At 41.8% G+C, this 22220-nt stretch overlaps 1 protein-coding gene across 1 annotated transcript in view; it reads left to right on the top strand.

Annotated features, from left to right (window-relative positions):
- The window catches only part of VPS35 (VPS35 retromer complex component), a 364228-nt gene that overhangs the window by 30882 nt on the left and 311126 nt on the right, over window positions 1–22220 (top strand). The window contains exon 2 of the mRNA XM_085638094.1: window positions 19556–19654. Within this exon, the coding sequence (XP_085494220.1) occupies window positions 19556–19654 (99 nt within the window). The remainder of the gene's footprint in view (window positions 1–19555; window positions 19655–22220) is intronic.

Below are 22220 nucleotides of genomic sequence, written 5' to 3'. Positions count from 1 at the left end.
TCTCCGGGAAGCGCGTCGCAGGGCCTGTTGTGGCTCATCGCCAGAGAAGAGGATCGATGTCACATCAGACGCCGCCGCATCTCCGGGAAGCATGTCGCAGGGCCTCTCGCAGCTCATCGCCGGAGAAGAGGATCGACGTCACAGCAGATGCCGCCGCATCACCGGGAAGAGTGTCGCAGGGCCTGTCGCGGCTCGCATCGTTGTGGAAGCAACTCGCGTCGCCAGGGAAGAGGATTGATGTTGCAGCAGACGCGGCCGCATCACCGGGAAGCGTGTCGCATCAAGAAGAAAGCGCCATCTTTTTTTCCTTGCACCAGATCTTCAACGCATCACTGTCCTTGCATGTAAGGGACTACCGCATCACCGTCCCTGCAACACTTTCGTTGACTTGCATCTTAAGGTACATTGAACTCAAAGTGTCGCATTTACCATCCTTAGAGAACTAAGCTAATTCTACCATTTTAAGTACAGTAGTGTGGATTTTACGTTTGTGGTCTTCTGATAAGTCTATATTAAGAATACTTATTTTTTATATAAAACTTGTGTGGTGTCCATCTGTAGTATTGTCACTTGATTACTGTATGTACTCACAAATGCTTTACACACTGCCTCTGAGATAAGCCTGTCTGCTCGTGCCAAGCTACCGAGAGGGTGAGCAGGGGTTATTTTCTGAGTGTACCACCTTACCCTGACTAGACGGAAGGGTCCCTATTTGGTCAAAGGTACTTACCTCTACCAACTAGAGACCCCCAAATCTAACAGTGCTTGTGATGAGGACCGTCACCTTGACTTTGGAACTGTGCTTATTTTGGCACAGGGTGGGGAAAAGTGATTCTTGCAGGTCATCCAAACCTCCTAAAAAGAAGCTACAATCCTTCTAGAAAGCACACTCAGCAAGTTTAGCTAAGCTGCCATTTTGGAAGTGTTTTGTTCTGACTAGAAAATCGTCTACCTTACAAATACGTTACTTGTTCAAGCGCTGTCGTTGATAGGCTTATCTTAGTCAGCCTTCCTTTTTCAGTGGCAGGCTCACTTTTGTCCAAGGTGCTATTATCTCCTATTTTATGTTCTTTAATTTTTTTAATTTTTTTTTTAACTTGCATAAATTCAATTTACTGACTTCCTTATTGCTTCTTCTAGTAATGTGGTACAACCTCCTCAGTTTTTATGGAATCCTGGCAAACCATCATTGCCATGGAGAAAATAGCTTAGAGTTTTTGAGAACTACCTTGTTGCTATAGATGCATAATGTAATACTTCAGGACGCTTTACTTTTTAATCATTTGGGTGACGCTGTTCAGCAAGTCTTTGATAATTTACTGATAGTACGTCCACTTAATTCTGAAGATGCTACTTTGTATGTGTATCTTGAAGCTATAGCTACAATGTCAAAACAGTACACTCTGTCATGCTTGAGGGGCACAATTTCTTTAAACGAAAGTAAATGATTGAGACAATTTAAGAATCTGTAGCAGTGCCTAGAGTATTAGCTGCAAAATGTGAGTTTAGTCCCCGTCTTGACATTTCTCTGAATGATCAGTTGGTTTTTAATTGTTATAAGAAGAAGATCCAAGAACGAATTTTAATGTGTAAAAATCCATCCCTGAATAAAGTCATGGCTATTTCCCACAGCATTGAATGATCCGTAATATCTTCTAAGATTCTTACAGAGAATCTCGGAGTTAAAACTAGTGAGTTATAGACTAGCTCACATGTTGTTACTGTAAGTGAGTTGGATGATGTGGAAGTTATTGCTGTGGTTAACAAGAATTCATTAAAAAGAAACACAGAAAAAAGAGCTTGGGCGTGTTATAGGTGTGGGTCACAATCTCACATCTATAATAGTGCTACATGCCCTGCACAAGGTATGAGGTGCACTTATTGCAAAAACATTGGGCACTTTTATTCGATCTGTAAGTCACTTAAACCGTGGACCAAAGTAAACCAGGTTGATGTGGATGAGGACAGACTATGTGAAAGCCTTAATGTGTTGCTAACTGTGGATGTCAATATTGTGGAGGGTGAAAGAAAAAGGTGCAAGGGCCCTGAGTGTAATGGCAGACTCTGGTTCGCCTCTTACAATTCTTGCTGATAAAACTTGCAGATATCAGTCCAAAGGCATTTGGGGATTATGATCTTCTCGAGAGAGTGTTTTACTGATGTGGTTATGTTTAAAGGTAGAAGCATTTTTTACTAAAGTTTACGTAGCTGAGAATGGACGTGATATTTTGGGGTGGAAGGATTAAGCAAATCTAGGGATCATTCTCAAACCGGGTTTTAGAGGGCCTGTAGTTTTAAGCGATGAACCAATATCCTCTATAACACGTGTAAATAGCAGAATTGAAGAGATGACACTGTATGCTCTATTAAAATATTCCCATGCATTAAGTGAGAAAGTAGTTTTAATAAAGATTTCGAACGTTCTATCAAGCTGAAGACTGATGTATCTCTTGCAGTGCAAAAAGTCAGACCTGTACCTTTGTCTGTACGTAAAGCATTATAGAAGTTACTAGATAAACGTGCAACCAAGGAATTATCACTCCTGATAAAACATCTGATTGGGTTTCCGCTACTGTAATTGCCTGTAAGAAAACTTACGAGATCCCTTCATGTGCGAATTTGAGGGTTTTGTACCGAAATATTTTAGTTGACTGTCACCCTTTCCCGTAATTTCATGGTATGCCTCCAAATTTAGGGTCCATTACAGTATTATCAATCCTAAATCTACGGTCTGCTTACCACCAGGTACCACTTAGTAAGAATTCTCAACACTTGACCACGTTCATTCCCCTTTAGAACTTTCATGCACAAATAGTCAGCTTTTGGACTCGCATCCGCTGCAAGCATTTTCCAGAGGTTAATGGACTGCATTTTTGAAGGGCTTGAAGATATTCAGACATTTTAAGACGACATTCTTATACGTTCTGATAGCGTTACTCACCATTTGAAACTTTTGGAATTTGTCATGAAGAAGCTAGACAAACATGGTATGACAGTTAATTGAGAGAAGTGTAAGTTCATGGAAAGCAATGTTGATTATCTGGTGCATAACTTGTCACCTGAAGGTACAAAATCTAAGGGCTGCCTGTACCTGGGGAAAAATACGATCTCTGAAATTTCTTAGGTCTTGGTGAATATTATGCTAGGTTTGTACAGGGGTATGCATTGACTGTGCAACCTTTAAGGAGTTTACTGAAAAAGAATGGGAAATGTGTATGGTTCAATGAAGCTTAAGTGACTTTTGATGGTATTAATGGTTTAATTGTTAATGCAATAGCCATCAGGCCTTTCACACCAGGAGCTAAAGGTGTCCTCACAGTCGATGCCAGTGCCAAGGGCTAGGGTTCTGTACTCAGTTAATTTGTAAAGGGTGAAGAAAGAACAATAGCATCTGCCTCTGGGATGTTGAGTGTAGCTGAGCAGAAATACAGCATAATTGAAAGGGAGACCCTCGCGTGTTTATGGGCAGTAAATAAGTTCAGAATGTACATTTGGGGAACAAAGTTTGATTTGGTCACTGACCACAAGCCTCTCGTTTATATGTTGGGTAACAGTTGTTCTCATAAAGCTTCTTCTCTTTTGATCAGGTTACTGGAAGTCATGTAACTTTGCAATCCTATATATTCATGGTAGTAAAAATATCCTATATATTCATGGTAGTAAAAATATCAGGGTGGATTGTTTGTCTTGCCTACCTGTGGAGGATGAGTTTTTATGTTTAAACTACCAGGATGAGGATGAATGTGTCATGACTGTTACGGGTGCTACTACTCCGTTTAGAATTCCTGAAACGGAGGGGAATGTATGTTGTGACAAGAATGATGTGTTGAAACTGGTTAAGAAGTATCTAGTGAATGGATGGACTTGTGATAGAAGTCAGAGTTTGGAATTGAGGGCATTTTCAAAAGTTGCTTCTGCTTTACTCTTGTCAATGACATTGTTGTTAGACAGGATGTTTTTATCCCACCCGTTGGTATAAGGGCTAAAATAATTTCAGTGGCACACACCGGACACTTACAGATGGATATCTCCAATAGTTGAGAAGATTAAGCAATGTTACTAGTGGACAGGCATTGATGGGCAGGTTGAGAAATATATAGAGAGCTGTTGTGAATGTTTGTGATCAGATAAGCGCTGGAAACTTTCCATATCACCTTTGTGTCCAGTTAAATGTCCGAAAGGAGCCTGGGGAAAGATAGGAGTTGATTATTCTGGGCCACACAATCCGCTAGGTAATAAAAAGAGATACTTCATTGTTGCTGTTGACTAGTTTTCTGAATGGTTGTATTTTGAGCTTGTGAGAACAGCGGTTTCCTTAAATGCTATAAAATTTCTTGAACGCACATTTCATCTGGAGGGTTCTGTTAAAGAACTGGTTTCCAAAAATGATGCTCATTTCATTTTGAAGAAATTACTGCTTTTCTCAACTCATGGGACAACAACCATGTTAGAGTTCCTCTACACAGCCCTTCATCCAACAGTTTAGTTGAAAGGGCAAACCACATACTTAAAGTGCAGTTTCTAATAATTTTAATGTAGCTAAAGATTTACAGCAGGATGTGTGGAGTTCCAGTACCACTTGACATAGTATCACTGGTGGTGTTCCATTTGTTTTTTTGAGCGGTAGAAAACATTTTGCTTTGTTGAATCAAGCATGGTTAGGAGACAGATTAGGACAGCATAACTGGACAGTGTATTTGGAGGAGATCCGTGAACATGTCTGGTCCAGGTATGAAGCTGGTAAAATATATTGCGACAATAAGAAAGTTATGAAATCAAAATGTTTGGTTCCTGGGGACTGGGTTTTGGTTAAAGGGTGGTGGAACAAAAATGCTGTAATCCTGGTGAATGTATACTAAGCTAGAATCATTGTTAAGTTTCATTTCAAAGGATGTGATAAAGAAGGGTGATTGCAGTTCAGAGATGTGGGACCCAGAAAATGTGGAGAAGTGCCCGTGAGTATTGCTGGTGGTGGAGATTGTTCATCTGCTGTGGAGTTGAAGTGGCAGTTACGGCTGCTTCAGTAGTTGGAGATAAGTGGATCGAATCGTAGTAAGAGTGTTATCTGCTCCTGTTAGATTTAAGGATTATGTCACATTTTGAAGTTTTAGTTTTTACGGGTATTGTTTTTTATTCTTTCTCTTCTGTTTTGTGTAGTGAAGGAGGATGGTTGTAGTATATAGGGTATACTGATATTTTTCTTGTGTGTTCTAGCATTAATATTGCTTAGGTTGTCGACCTCAATCGAATGTGTGAAGGGAATGCGTATTACTTCTAGAGTGTACGCATTAGCAGTCACTTAATGGGCTGTTAAGCAGGGAAGTCCTGTATTGGAATAAACATCTGTATTGGAAACTTATTTGGCGTTGGAACTTTTATTCCGTTACCACCTAACCCACTACAAAAGCCCACCCTAACACCATTCCAATTCCTTTTTTACACACCTCACAACTAAGCACGGTGATGGGGGGAGCTTGTTTTAACGCAGGTTGTCCTCACTGGGTGTACTTTTCTGCAGAGAGCCTCTAAGTGTGGTTGGAGGCACCCAAGGCACCCAAGGCAGCTGTATTGACTGATTAGATTTCTGCTGGTGTGGATGTCATTATGCAGATCGCTTGCTGTCCCATATTAAGTGTAAGTGACTCAACTACACTGTTCAGGTGGTAAGTGCAATAGCTCTTGCACCATTCATGGCAAACATATTGTAAACACTAATTAAAGCAATGCACACTCATATAGAAAGTGGCATTAATCCTCCTCCCTTCAGCCATTGGCTTGTGAAAATGTTGTTTCCATTTTAATTCCGTCCACAGAGTATCATACATAAAATAAGGCAGCGGGTTAGCCCCCTTCATTGAATAAATGCTATTTATGTTTGGATATACCCTTTAGTCTCTGGAAGTGAGAGATATGGCATTTAACTTGTTTACTGACTGGTTGAATGTGCTCTAGTAGAGTGACCTCAATTACAGAGAAAGTAGTTACTCCTCAGCCCTGTCAGCTGCACAGTCCAGCAGGCCTGGAATCACAAAAACTCAGTAAAATGAAAATACGTTTCATTTCCCGAAAAGATAATGCGTGTTAACAAAAGAGTAGGAGTCCTTGGGCTTTTTTTCATTAAGAATTTCCGTCCAATTTATATTTCACTTTAAGCAATGCTCCTTGGGTGAGCACCTTGGACCACTTATGGTTTTGAGTCTTGTTTCATTCAAATGAACATATGTCTGACAGTTCCAATGGTCGCTTGTCAGACACGTCCGTCCCCGTTCGGATTCCAAACTCCCGGTTTCTAAGTGAACAACCCTCAGCTTTATAATCTCAAAACACACTAGAAGGTTCGCTTTACTAGAACTGGCCAGGTTCCAAGCAAGCAGTCCCATGGCAGGAAGGAGTTCCCACGTCCCCTTCTCCAAATCTCGTATGTTCCAGCCTTTATCTTGACGAAGTTCACAAAGCGTTCGCGGTACATTAAACAATCTCTCAAAAACAATTCTTGAATGTGATTAACCCAAACAACTTGCAAGCGCTGCTGTGCACGCAGAAAAAGTTGAAGCAAGGCAGAGTCAGAATTCAGGATGACATGAGGCCATGTCAAAGCCAATAGTAAGAATTTCATAATTCTCATCAATGTACAACACAATTCACAATTGTGCACAACCGCTTCATGATTCACAAACTTCATCTCTCACTGTCCTATTGCATCACATACTTCATCTCTCAATGTACAACACCGAGCACATATGTGCATCACTGCCCACAACACTGCACTTTGAGACCAAAAAGTACATTCCACACCTCTCTCTCGCTTTCAGATGCACATCCCACACCTTCTGTTCTTGGCAAGGCTGTCCTACTCCGTGTCAGCTCCCATTGAAAGACAACAAGATTACAAAAAATAAACCTGTAAGAGAAGCAAGGCATATGAAGGTCATCTTGCATTCAGGCTAGGATAAATTAACACACCTAAGTCAATTAAAATAATGGTAGGCAAAGGTCATCACAGGGTGTCAGACCACAAGAGTGCCTCTAGAACTACAGTTGCGTAAAATAAATGTTACGAAGGAAAGAGACTCTTGTGACCTTATCAGTGGCATGCCTGAACCTCTCACTGAAGTGACGATTTTTCTTTTTCGACCATTTTATTGACCTGAAAGGATGGAAGCCTGGACGATACAGTCAGTTGTAAATGTGCATGTCCGTCTAACAACTGAACATACGTGAACAGCTTATGCAAAACATCATAATGCCTCCTGTTCATCTGAAGCCTTATGCTATTGTAATGCTAAGCTTGTTGTTCAGGACATTTCATTGTTCTCAAATGTTAAGCTATAATGTTCAGCTGAAAGTCTAGAAATTATTTGTTAAGTACACATTAACAGGAGCTTAGGTCTAGCATCCCAAGCTTTGTGCTTGACTTTAAGGCACACAACACTGTGTGATCGTTTACAGCCCACCTTCCACACGATGGACCTCAGTACTTGGATACAAACTGTATGTATCTAGTCATCATTTTGTTTCCATTCTCGTTGAAAAGATAACACTGTGGGTTGAATCAATGTGTAACCTTCAACATTTCCGTCTGTATTTATCCATAATAAGTTTTTGGCCATCTCATTCATATTTTTCCATATTTATTTTGTGTTTTGAAAATAAATGGAGAAGTAAAATGGTATATTTCCGCATTTTTTTTTTAATGGATAAATACGCACTCTTACTTGATGCCGGATATGTTTTAGCTAATTAAGCAGCCAAAAATAGCGAAACTCTACACCCACAGGTGAATATTAGCATTACATACGAATATTTATTAACATATGCCTGTATTTACGGACATTTAATGTTTTTACCTCTCCAAGTGTTGCGCCAAGGACTGATCCCAGCCTAATCCAAACTTGATTATACGGGAGCGAAGATGATGTTCCCAAACTTCCAGAAAACAGCACCTGGAGGGCTATTGAAAAATACACTCATAAGCAACTGTTCACTAAAAGTATGGGGAATAAATCATAGAGTGACCACCACTCTACCCCAGAAGATGTCACAGGAAACTCTGTAGTGAGATGACAGGATATGCAGAGTGCTGTAAATAAAAGATGGCTTTTACTAGTAATGACCAATAAACCTAACAAAGTAACATAGAACATTAATGCATGTCAAGTTCAGTGATAGGCAATCCACTTACCCGAGGTAAATCCCAGAACTTCTTGATACGCAGCCGTAGTAGCATCCAGGCTGCGTTATTAAATGGATTCTGCTATGGAGGCTTTATATACTGGGGACACGCTCATCCATTCATTCATACAAGGTTTGATGGAGAATAACAGGTGGTGGCATAACACACAACTTAGCGTGAGGGGGAAGGCTCATATACCTTCATGAACAAGTCAACGGGGGAGAATGCGGAAAGACTGCCTAAAGTAGGAAGTGGCAATTCATTAGCGTGTGCTGACTGGCTCAGAGTATGGGGCAGAGCACCGCAGTCACACAAGTGGACACCGATAACTATTCCTACAACGTAGTGAGCTGGCTGGGTCTGCTGAGACCTGTGAGCGGAGCAGCTACACATACACTGACCTTCCAGGCAATCTCAGGAGGGTAACACCTAATACACAGCGTGCTGACCGGCTTAAGACTCTGGAGTGGAGCAGCAACGCGCGTGGAGGTAAAAAAATAAAATAAAAAATAAAGGGCTGGGGAATCGCGTGCTGGCCGGCTCGAGAACAGGAGCCGAGCAGCAGTGTGAACAGAGTCCAGGGGAGAGTAAAAATGAAGGTGAGACGTGCTGTCCAGCTCCGGGGTAGGAGGAGCAGAACAGCCACGTACAAGCCAGCAGGAAGGGGTGAGACGCGCTGTCCGGCTCAGAAGCGAGAGGAGCGGAAGAGCCACGCACCCACCAACAAGAAGGTACCTCTAGGAAAGGAGACTTCAGAAAGTCCCCGTGAATCTGCTGTCAAATAACGGGAACAGTGCAGGAAGCTGAACGGAACGCCAGACACGGGTCTCGGAAAGCGTGGCAACCAGGAACTAACAAGGAACGAAGGGGGGGGTGCGTGGTCACGTCACGAGAACAGTAAGCCAAGCAATGGCTTACGTAGGAGACAGCCTTTTACGTGTCTTAGGGGCCGTCTCCAAAGTACCCACAGTAGTGGATGTCAGCATCCCTTGATCTATTCATTAATGTTCGTTCCGTTTATACCCTGAAAACTTGCACTAAACTCTATCCCTAACACCAAGATGCCTGTCTGCTCAACTGTTTGCCTAGAATTCATGAACGACAGCATGGAGAGTTACTCACAAGAAGCACATGTTTCTGTATTTTTCCACTTTTAAAAATAAATACAGACAGGAAACATGTTGCTTTCTGTCTGTATATATCTGTACAAATCTGTAAAACTGGAAGCCTTAACCCCATCACTGCTAGGCCTTCACCGCCCCCCTCCCCCCCCCCCCCCCCCCCCCCCCCCCAACACCTTGTAAATCCTGTTTTGGCTATTTAGGGTAGTTTACGCATGCACCCCTGTAACTTTTTGTCCAAATAAGGTATCCACTCCAAATTTGCGTCCTTTTCTTTCAACATCTTGATTATTGTAAAGGTACCCAGGCTTTGTGGATTCCCCTGGAGGGGACCCAGAAATTAGGCAAAATACAGCTAAGAGGGGATTCTGAGCAGGAAAACGTTGGGGGATGTACACAAGACACACATCCCTGGACTACCCCGGGTGTCTCGTTTTCAGAAATGTCTGGGTTCGGTATGTTTCCCTAGATGGCCACCGAGCCCAGGACCAAAATGTATGTGCTTCCCTTGCAAAACCAGGTCGTTTGCTAATAGATCATTTTGATGTCTCCACAATACGTTTTAGGCTCATGCCTGTCGCATGTGCTTCGCCCACCCACGCAAGTGAGGTACCATTCTTATCGAGAGTCTTGGGGAAATGCAGGGTGTTACAAAATGTGTGTCAGCCCGGTGATCCTACAACGTTCCCACACAGAAATGTGGGAAAATTTGATTTTTTTTTTAGCAAAATTGGAATTTTGCAGGGGATTTTGGGTAGGAAAACTTTGGGGGATCCATGCAAGTCACACCTCACTGGACTTCCCCGCATGTCGAGTTTTCAGAAATGTCTGGAGTTGGTAGGGTTCCCTAGATGGCTGCCGAGCCCGATATAAAAAATGCAGGGGACTCCCTCGCAACTAATCAGTGGCTGAGCACCGAAAGGGTTAATTACAGTTTGTCGGATGGGATATTCTGTCAAAGGTTTGACTGATATCCTGTCCGCTGTATTAGAAGTCCTGTAGTATATTATGCAGTACGGTAGACCGGATTTCCGTCACATTTGGGATGGAGTATCCCAACCATCAAGTTGTTAATCAGACGTTTCCATTTGGGTAGTAGCTTACTTGTCGATGCATTTTTGAATACCCATGCGCTCTTTTTATTAGATCGAGCCTAGGCAGCGCATGTGCTGTCTCTTTGACAGCCCACTCATTGCTCTTCATTTGTTTCTTTCAGTGCCCTTTAAAAATCCTTGCTTCGAAGTGGTAATCTTTCTTTTTTATCCTCCTTTTCATCAATTGTTCACTCTCATGGAGCAGCACTATAGTACTTGTAGCTTTCCACTTGTCCCATTTTAACAACTATAATGGGGAATACTTTTTCGTTCGTCCAAGAGCACACAAGTGCTCGATCTTTTCAGTCGCAGAACTTCAACTCCTGTTTCTGTAAACACGGCTGTAGTTCTTTTTTTATTTATTTCAGCTCTTAACACAAGCGCAGCATGGCGCCAGCTTTCGTGTGTCATCATCACGGATGCCTGCCTTTTCCTTATTGGCTGTAGTTAATGACTTCCTTGTAGTTGAATGTATATTTAATTTGCAGAAATCTTTTCATTTTACAGCCAAGCACGCGGTTCTGATGTGGAGTTTGCTTTTGGGTTATTTTACTGCATTGAGCTAGGCTACTTTCTCAAGCCAACTCCAAGGCGCCCTGTGACAGACCCCAAGCCATAATCTGGCAGCGTCAAATCAGTTTACTGCATCGTTTCAATTCACTTTCATGCTGATTAGGGGTGTGGTGTACTCTACAGCATGGCACACAGAGTTCTTCCCTATGCTCTGCAGGACCCGTGAGAAATCTCTCTTTTTTAACTCCATTTTGTAAAAAGCATGGGTCATTCTTTGCCATTTCTTAAGTGTGCATGGAGTGCATGTGGTTTCAGCGTGCAGGTCCGGTTTGTAAAACTTTTTATTGACAATTTTGAGCCATTTTAATTAGTGTTTTCTATAGAATATTGTTAGAAAACTAACTTACATGGGTGATTTATACTGGGAAATCCTTGAACACTACTTTCCAATGTAACTATGTTCAGCCATATTCGACTGCTTAATACAAGTGCAAATCTGTGACGTGGCCAGCTTAACTGACATTTAAGGGCATAGCAGCAACATTTCGAGTTGGGCCTATCTTTTTGCATCGTGATACTGCCTTTTGAGATTGGTTTATCCATCCTTTTCATGATCAGTATTGCGTCTGACCTATACCATGCGACTCCCCTCTGGTGTGTGCCTGCTGTAGCACGATGCTCTTGTCTTGAGTGTGCCTGATACGGTTAGAAGCCCCCTTTCTGCATGTGCCTGCTGTTGTCCAAGCCTCCCTTGCTACTCCTGTAATTTGAGACTCTTGTGTGGCTTGCTTCAGCTTTGGAGCCCTCTCCAATGTGCACTTGCTGCACCCTGAGGCTCCTTTTCTGTATATTCCTCTAGTATGTGTCTGCTGCAGGTAAAGGCTCCCATCCTACAGTTGCCTGATCTGCTGTGGCATGACATACCTTTGCTATTTGACTCCCTTGCACCATGCATTGAAGTATAGTGTATACACCAAGGGACAGAACTGCTTGCAACAGGTAGTGTGGAGTGTTTCAGGCCATCCTCACACCAAGCTAATCATGTTTATTATCGTCCTAGAGTTTGTTTTCCGCTTCTTTTTTCAGCTCTGTGCTTCTCACTTTACTTAAAGATTTCTGTTCTAGTGTCTCGCCTGAGCACCAGTCTGAAGCATTAGTGTTCCATGAATTGATCAATGTTGCATAAAAAAAAGAATTTATCCTGTCAGTGACACTCCACCTTGCAGTTTAGTATTAATAGACATTCAATATGTGATTGCTTGTTTTATATAGATTTTTATAGCGCTATTTACCAGTATGGGCAGGGCTGACATGAAGGGCCTGGGCAGCATTTACCTTGCCTCAATCCGCCCCACTCCTGGGTCTTCTCCCCTCTCCCGTCTCTTTTCAGTCCTAACATCATTTATTCCTCCTATCTGTGTTTCTTTTCCTTTCGTTTCTCTGCTGCTTCAAAGCGTTTTCTCTGAAGTGTTTGTTATCCAAAAATTGCACCTCCACTCCTTAATTCACAAACACCCGCCCCTCCTACTCTGTTTCTCACCCTATTGCCAAAGCCAATCACATCTCTTCCACAGGTGATACCTATTGGCATGGCCAATGCTTCTCTTAGCTAGTGATCCTTTACAGCGATCATTCTTAACCTGGGGTCCAAGGACCCCTGGGGGTCCATGGCTGTTTAATAAAATTAAATAATATAAAAAATGTATACAACATTAACAAATTATCTACAGATAAAGAAGCAGAATTTAAAATGTTTTCGATATTTGTGAATTCAACAAAGTATTTCAATATTTGAGAATTTGTTGGTTGTATACTTGTTTTTGTATTTTTGTGAATTGTTCTGAGGCTCAAATCATAGAAGTTCCTTAGTAGGGTGGTCCCTGGCTTCCCATAACGACTCAGTGGGGGTACCTGGTTTTCAGTTATGTTTTGGTGGTGGTTCTCAAAGTCAAAAGGTTAAGAGTTATTGCTAAACAGGTCTTAGTGTAAAGGTGAAAATGAATTTTATTTGGCAATATGTCTTTGATATTTGAATAGTATTTAAATGTGAGTCAAGGTGTGCGCCAGTAAGTCGGTTTGCGCATATGGAAATATAAGTGTGTATATACTAGTTGTCTAGTTTATAGAGATAAGGGGTAAAAAGGTCCCAATCCCTTATTGGCCGGAAAATGAGCATAGATTCTCTGTTTTTGGTTCTTGCCCTTAACAGGGGGGAAAAACCCATATCCCCCTAATGTGAGCAAGGTTCAACAGGTTTATCTTGGCAAGATTAGTTTTGTCTGTTTTTTTCTGGAAGAAATTCCAATCACGCACTGGTTTGTTATATGGTGTTTATAATAGTATTGGCACTCTATCCATAAGAGTGAGTGAAAGAAAACAGCCAACACGTGTTTCACCCCTTTACATGGCCATCCGGCCTGGGGCTTCCTCAGGGCTGTACATACATTCATAATTGAAAAAGGATGACAGTGGTGTGTAGCATCAACCAAGGAAAGAAGAACAATTAGGAATGGTGAAAGGGAAAGGGACGATGAAAGCGAAAATTTTGTTCATTTGTACCGGAACCGAGAAAAAGGGTAGGTGGGGAAAGCTGGATGGGGAGGGAGGAGAAAAGAAAGGACAGGCTCCCTTCGACAGAGGAGTATTAATGTTTGGATAGTTAGGGTAGGATGAATGATTGTCAGGTATGAGAGACATAAAGGAGAGGTCAGAAAAAGCATTTTGAGATTATCACACAGGATAATAGGGAGATTGAGTAATTAATAAAAGTAAAAGGGTAGAAGGGAAGGAGAGAAAAGTAAGAGACAGGGAAGAAAAGAGTGAAAACGGGAGGAACAGTAAGAAGCATAGTATATGCATCATAAGTTTACATAAACATAGTAGAAATTTACATATTAGTATACAATTGCATTTTTTTGCCCAATTATGGGTGAAGAACCATTGGTCATCAATTGTAAAAAGTTAATATCGTCATTGTAACAGAAACGAGACGGGCAATTTTCATGTCATTTGTAGGATTGCAATTTGCAAAATGAGTCCAACCAGCGGTCATCAGATTAAACCAAGGTTGCATTGTCGTTAGTTGAAAAAAGCATTGTGTGTAGGAACAGCAAAAAGAAGAAAGTAAAAAGCACAAGTTCAGTTGGCAATTGTTAAGGGACAGGTTGGAGACAGAGGATCATATAGGATCATAGGGCGACCAATTTCGAGATTGCAATTCAGAGGAAAGCAAATTTGGTGTAGACAGCGCATTATGAGTGAGGGGACAACGGCTGATTACATGCATTTGTGCGTAACTGAAATTTGCGATACATATCAGAATCGAAGCGTGCGACATAGAATATACGACATTTGTTTAAGTTTAGTGCCACAAGTTGATGACAACGAAAAGATGCATTTTTTTTAAAAAGGAGAGTAAATGAAGTCAAAACGTTAGCGCATTAGCATGACACAGAAGAACAAAAAATGCATTTTTTGAAGGAGAATAAATGATTTCAATGCATTAGCGCATAGGCATGACACAGCAATACAATCAAGAATGTTAAAAAAAAATATAGGGGAAATGGTATATTTACAGTAATGATTTTCAAGATATCGGGTCCGACGGGATCCAGGTTTTGCCAAAAAAGGAAGGGGAAGGGGAGGCGAAAGTTATCGATACAGCGCAAGCGTCGGTTTTATGAATTGAATCCATGCCGTGGTGGTGAAAGTGAAATCTCAGGTTTATCCCGTAAGAAAGGATGTGTAGAATTTAGGTAAAAAAAACACCGTGGTGAGATAACGGATAATTATTATGTGTGTAATATATTGTGATGGCGCTGTCTCCATTGTGGTAGGTTCCATAGTTATACAATTGGTGATCAGGCGGGTGGAGATGCAAGTCAGAGCTATGAACGAGCATTAATAAAAGTAATGTTGAAACTATGTCGTCGCCAAGTTCGTATGTGAGTTTTATCATAAGTGGGTGGACTTGCGCGGACTAAATGTCCTAGATATGTCGGGCAGTGAGGCTGTGGGCCGGACTGGGAGGTGTAGGTGGCTTACCGGGTAAAACCTTTTGAATATCCGTCAACTTCGTATGAAACAGGTCCTAAGGATTCTGTAGGGGGGGGAGAGAGACGGGCAGGACAGTAACTAGCAAGTTCGTAGATGGGAGCTCCGTAGAAACATGATTGGAGCGTGATACTCAGGAGGAGGCTTACCTTAAGTCACAGGCATAATGCCGGGCTGGGATAAGGCAGTCAGCTTGCGTCGGTGGTAATGAGAAAACTGTAGTGGCCATTTTGAAGGCACAGGGGTGGGACTTCCGGGTTATGGCCATGAAGGAGAGCTGGTCGTAATTTTAGGCGCCATTTTGGAGTGGGTTCAAAAAAGACGATCGAGGCAGGATGAGTGGGTGATTATGACCACTTGCAAAAGTGAATCATGGATTTAAAAAAGGTGGGGGGCCGCGGGGGGGGGGGGGTTGTTAGTATGGTGGTAGGACCACAAATGTTGAGGTCCCATGATAGTGCTTGGGTCGGAGGGAGTTAATTGGTGGTGTGGTGGTTATTGCCGGGGACCGTGCGGGTGTGGATGGTGGAGCGGGGGTTGGGTGGTGGGTTGTGTTTGGGATATTGTGGTCGAACTGGGGAATGCGGGAAATCTGTGTGATTGTATGGAGGTCCTGATGACCCTAGGTCTATCTTCAATCATATGTTAGGCGGATTATTTGCGGATCTGCAAGTGCATGTATAAGGTGGTTAATATATGCAAGGTGTCTCATGTGGTTGGTTTAAAATAACCTTGTGTGGCTCTTGAGGATACGGAAAAACGGAAAGAAAAAGTGATGAATGCAATTATAAAGTAATTACAGAATTAACAAAGAATGCGAGAGAGGATGGGTGGGGGTGAGGTGATATGGGCATAAATGGTGTGAATTTTTGAGTTTGGCTAGTGGATTAGCATAATGTCAGTGCGCAACCGCAACATGTCAAAGTGGGTGGTTTCTGAAGTAGACATTACAGTAGTACATTTGCTTTTATCAGTTGAATACAAGTTAACTAAGTATACATATGCAGAGTTACAGATTCAAGCAATACGATGAGTAGTGATTTGGGTTTTTAAAGCTCTTTAGTAAACAGGAGTGGAGAAGCAAGAAGAGGCGAGGGTAGGGGTCTTAGGTAAGAGAGGTCAGTTCAAATTCCAGTTGAGATCTGTAGTGTTATTATGCACTAATCATCTCCTAGCCACACATGCATTTCTGCGTCTTTGTTAAGCCCCAAGTTGATTGTTTTGTATTTCAGAATAAGTTCACTTTCTCGTCTTCTCAGACTCTGTTCACGGTTTCCCCCTCTTCTGGCTGGATGGACAATTTCCAGACCAAAGAAAAGGAATTCTTTTTTATGTTGATGTTTGTCATGAAAATGTTCTGTTAGTGGATGACCGGAGTTGTGCTTGTGTATATTGCGGTAGTGTTCCTGAATCTGGGTGTGCAGTGGTCGTATCGTGCTACCAATGTATGGGAGATTGCAAGGGCAAATAATTACGTAGATGCTAAATTTGCTGTTGCAGTCAATCCATTCTTTGATGGTAAATTAATTTCCTTGTGTCATTGGTACCTGCGTTGTTTTACTTCGGCTCAGTTTGAAAATGCTGCAGTTTGTACATGTGTGAAATCCTGGTGGTCTGTCCAGAAATGTGGTGATCGGATTCCTTTTATCCTCGAATTCAGATTTGCACAGAATGCTTTTGAGGTTGGGTGCTCGTCTAAATGTAATTTCTGGATATGTTTTCAGATGTTCAGTTAGGCTGGGTGTTTGTTGTAAAAAGATGCCAGTGTCTTTTCAGGCTTTGTCTTATTTGGTGATGACCATTGTGACTGTAATGAAGCGGATCACCGTGTTGCTCTCGTCGTCTTTTAGATATGAACATCTGCTTACGTTCCATTTGGGCCACTGTGGTCATGGTATTATTCAGTGTAGCATGTTCATACCCTCGCTGGCTCAGTCTAGACACAATTTATTCTTCTTTTTCTTTGAATACCTGGTCTTCGCTACAGTTTTTACGTGTCCTCAAGAATTCCCCCTTTGGGATGTTCCTGATATTGTGACGTGGATGACAGCTATCCGCTCTCAATATAGAGTTGGCTGCTGTGTCTTTTCTGTACAGTTTGCTCTGTAGGGTGTTATCCTTAACATAGAGTGTCACATCAAGGAAGTTGATCTCCTCTTGTGCGAACGTGTGTGTGGTTTTTATCTCCCATGGATTTTTGTCCAGTTGTTCCAGGAACCTTGTTAGCAATGTTTTATCTCTTTGCCAAATGCGGATAATGTCGTCGATACTAGTGGTCTGCAGTATTCGTCAGTGTAAATATATCTTTATTTCATATCCCTGGTTTGCTTTATACCAGTTTATTTTAAAAGATTTTAAGTATTTGTCTCAGTTTCATTTTCCCTTGCATTACAGCTGTTTTAATATTTGTGTTTTATGTGTGTCTGACAGAGTAGTCAGACACACAAATGTTGACTCTGAGTATGCTTCACATTTTCTCTGAATAGTGGTGGTCAAATGTTGCTCCCTGAGTGAGTCTTAGGCAATGTGCCAATAGTGTACCTAATTGTGCCCCTTACTTTGTCACTATACCTTTGAGTTTGTGTGTGAGGGAGAGTGGTCTTGTGCATATACTTATTCCTATGTCTGGCTTTCAGTGTGTGTCTATGCTTATGTGATAAAGGGTCTTACACAGTTGTATTGTGCAACTTGTGTTTGTGAGTGCGGCTCTGAATATGATAAAGTAATTTTGTGTTAGTGCATGTCTATTTAAGTAAGTGGTGTACTGCATATTTGTGTTCCTTTGTGTGTCTGTGAGCGTGTGCTAAGCTCACATGAGCCTAACGAAGTGGCGCTAAACAAATGGTATTTGTTTTTGAGCTAGTTTTGTTTTTTTGTGATGTCATCATAGATGTCGCTTGATGACATTCACAACACAGTGGGAAGGTGATAGTTATTGTTTGCACCATGAACCATAACTGGCAAATCTCAGTGGTTTCATAAATTTGAGCCTGCTCCATAGCTCAGTTTTATCTATGTTTTTTAAGTAAATTGTCATGTGCTTTTTTTGGGGGTGGGGTTCAGAATAAGGATTAAGATAAAACTTATCACTTATAACATACTCTCCAAAATCCACATTATCTTCCCATATTGATAATTAATGTGTTTTTCTTCTTTCAAAACATTTCAACCAAAATTTAAAAGTACTTGCAAGTAAACACCATGTTAACTTTCATTATTTTGCAATAACTCAATATCTCAGTGAGGAATGTACTACAGAATCACGCATGCATTTAGCACGCCTGCCTCATCACGCCGTCATTTGAGCGAATGTGTCTTTAGTACTCATTCGTTCAGCACGAAAGTTGTTTGAACGACTTGCCTTAGAGGGGCGCTGGACTTAGGAATAGGTTCATTTACTATTCCAACTCCAGTCTGCGAACAGTAGGGAAGGTGTTGGACTTTAAGTTCAACACCATTCCACCAATGCTACCCTCTTAAGCAAGTTGCAACGACTCGTGTGCTGAACTAATGCGTGCTAACGGCGCGTTTGTTCTATTGCCGGCATTGTGAAAGCACAGCATGATTCTGGTTGTGAATTTGTCCCCTGGATCAAATGTTGTATGCAAATCAACTAAATGTCTTTTCAATGGGAAATGTGGCTGAGCCATAACTACAGAGTGGCAACCGCCACTGCGTCCTAAATCAACATATAATGGGGTCTTTCAACCGGCCCTCTTCATTCAGTAGTCTGGTTTTTGTCATTCTCACTTTCATATAGCTATCCTCCTTCAGCCATTGGCTAACTTAACAGTGGGTGACAGCATTCTTCTCTTTCATGATAAACACTACCACATGCAAAGTAGTTCCTTTTAGTTTAGTTCTATGGACTTCCATGGCAATGCTTTCTTTTTGAGACTGAAACAATATTTCTGCTTTTAGCCGGTGCCTCTTTTAATATTTGCGAGGGCCCGGAAGCTCCTCTAACAATGCCATTTTATAAAAACCATGACAAAACAAGCATTGACCAATACATATTGTTGACAGCGAACAGCAGACCTATTGACTTTGCCAAAGCTAATTTCATGTGCTATGTGAAAGGTTCGCTTGAAAGCAGGGTGCTAGATCGGTTATATCATGATAGATTTTCATTCAGTTTTCAAAGTCTGGTTTTGTGTCTGTTTGATTAGCCTCTTAATGTCATGATTTAACAGCTAGAAGAAGCCCCCTCCCATTTAAGTCAACTTTATACTTTTAAGAGTGTGGAGAGAGAGTAGAACAGAGGAGTTGAAAAAGGGAACCATAGCTCCCAAAATCACATGTATGCTCAAGCTCGTTTTACATACAGTGCTGGGAAGTTGATCCTAAGACTTTTTAGTACTGTTTTGAGCTAGGACGGTAAGTCTAATAGTACACCAGTAAGTATCCACTCTGCCCATGCCAGAAATCTAGAGAAGGTTGCATCCTACTTCTTAGACGAGCAGTGCTCTGGAATATTCTTCAATGAGTGGACAGGATCAGTATTTCGCAAAGAACCAATCAAGGGTCAAAGTGATGCGTCTATGGTATTATGAAAGAGTGGTAAGAAACGTAATTGACTTTGTAATATTTTTCTTTTGTAGCCGACCACACAGCAGTCTCCTCAGGATGAGCAGGAGAAGCTCCTTGACGAGGCTGTTCAGGCCGTGAAGGTTCAATCATTTCAAATGAAGCGATGCTTGGTAAGATGTAAATTGCTTCTGTGATGCAGATTCAAGATAAAGGAAATTATTCTACCCACAAGCTGAAACATTTTAATATTCTGCTTGCATTTTGCTACGTGAGCCAGTCCCCCTGTCATTATCTTTTAATGTGTAATGGTTATTCCTACTTTATGAAATTACTTTATTAGACACTGATTGGGGAAATGCAAGTTTATCCTGTCTACTGAATGTTAATTTCTTTTGAAAAGCAGGTATTTCTGTTTGCTGTGCCCTTTGTATCTTGCGGGCCCAGACCACCTGGCAGAACCTGTGCTGCATTATGATGTGTGACTAATGGAATTCTGTTCCCTGTAGAAATAATAAATGAGCATAAAAATATCTGGGCCGGTGGCGAATCAGACTTATTAACGAATTTTAAAAAAACAGCATTGAACAGCTTGATTTGTTTGGAACTTTTCTGCACACAGAGGGATAAAATAAGGACCATTCTACACAATCGAACATTGATTAACTAAAAATGGCACAGATTTACACTCACTGTTTTAAATCATCCTATGAGAAGGGTCCTAATTTAAAGTCATGTTGTTTTAAATCCAGATTGATTAAATCCAGATCTGTTACATCAGAATACTTGTAGATTAAAAAATATAAATTTAAAGAAAGAGAACATAACCGTTTGGCAATGTGCAAACTGTACATAAATACAAAAGGATGGTACTATACTGCGGGGGAAAAATGGTCGAATTGCAAGATATTGCAGCATGTGAAACAGTACTTTGCTTATATGCAATCATTTGCCTTTATAAATTATACGTATGAGGATATACACAACAAAAGAATGACCACTGATGAAATATCTGTCCTGATAATCAAAAATCGCCATTTGCCTGTCGCAAAAGGAAGAGTTATAATTTAAGTCAAAGAATTTGTATGTTTTTTATTTAATTCTTAAGAGATATTTATATCTATCCGCTTCACGCAACTCAAATTCCTGGCTCAAACGGTCAAATGTAATGTAGGCCTGGTTGCGCCAAACGTCCCCCAGATGTTATATCCCCAATAGTTCCCAGCCTGAGAAGCCTTGCTGGCCTCCGACCTCCAAGAGCAGATCACTGTACCACAAGGGTGTCATGTTTGTGAGTCGCCCCCTCCACCCCAGGAACCCTGTGGCCTCCCTCCATGCCTTGATCACTACCTGTGTATGCTGCGGTAGCCCCTTTTCTCTCTTCCTTTGATAAAGGAGTGCCTCATGGCTCCCTCGACCCATTGCCTGTCTGTCTATTCTGTATGTCAGCTCCTGCCTATCGTCAAAAACCCAGTCATTAATTACCAACAGTTGAGCCACCCAGTAGCATTTAGTTATGTCTGGGATTGCCAAGCCGCCTTCCTAGACCTCCCGCTGTAGCGAAGTAAGCGCTATGTGTCACGCTCCTCCTCGTCACAGCAACATGCGTACCTTTCCCTCAATCTGCTGGAAAAAATCCCTGTGGACTCGATATGGTGTATTCTGGAGCACATATATTAACTGTGGTAGCTTCATCATTTTCTACAGAGTAGCCCTACCTATCCGGGATAATAGAAGAGAACCCCAGTGCTTGACATCTTGTTTCAGTCGTTCTAGCTGGCGCCAAAGCTTTTTATCTAAGAATTCCTGGGGGTCTCTAGTTATATGGATCCTGAGATTTTTTGAAACTGCTCTTGCATACTGGCACCCAACATGCCCAGGGGTGGGTGGGGGTGTCACACCTCACACTTCGTAAGAGGGAAGATTAAGGACTTTGACCAATTAATATTGTATCCAGAATAACTAACAAAGAGCTCAAATATGTGCAACACTCTACCTATAGAGGAGGTCGGTACAGTACTATATTGTCTGCATATAACCAAAGACGATCCTCCCATTCACCCATACAACTCACTCACCTCATCAACGAGTCCTGTCTGATCCAGACCGCAAGAGGCTCAAGATCATTGGGGGGGAAGGGACACCCCTGCCTTGTGCCCTTCTGTAGGTGAAACACCAGAGAAACCGCACCATTAGCCCATACCCTTGCTAGAGGCTGCTGATATAGCAGTCGGACCCAAACTCAGAACTTTGGTCAAAAGCTTGATAGGGAAGTGAACAGGTAGTTCCATTCAATGCCAAAAGCCATCTTGGAATCTAATGACATACTCACTACTGACCTGGCTCCTTGACTGGCGGTCGCATGCAACACCCCAAATGGACGGTGCAGATTTTGTCGAGTACGCTTGTAGGGGCATAAACCAGACTGGTCTGGATGTATCAGTTCCGTGATTATGGCACGCAGCCGGGATGCTCATATGTTGGCCTACACCTTAACTTCCACGTTAAATATTGAGATAGGTGTGTACGACTCACACTCGTAAACAGCTTGCCCTTCTTATGTACGATTATTATCAGGGAAATTCTCAACTCTTGGGAGAACCTTCCCTCCTCTCGGGCCCCATTAAACATGGCCAGCATATGTGGTGCCACCGTGGTGACCATCCCTTTAAACAGTTCCACCGAGAGGCCATTGGGTCTACGTGCCTTCCAGACTGGAGTTCTATTATCGCCATCGCT

This window comes from Triturus cristatus, chromosome 12 (genome assembly GCF_964204655.1).
Source record: "Triturus cristatus chromosome 12, aTriCri1.1, whole genome shotgun sequence".
Taxonomy (NCBI): Eukaryota; Metazoa; Chordata; class Amphibia; order Caudata; family Salamandridae; genus Triturus; species Triturus cristatus.
This window is presented reverse-complemented; position numbering and strand designations above follow the sequence as displayed.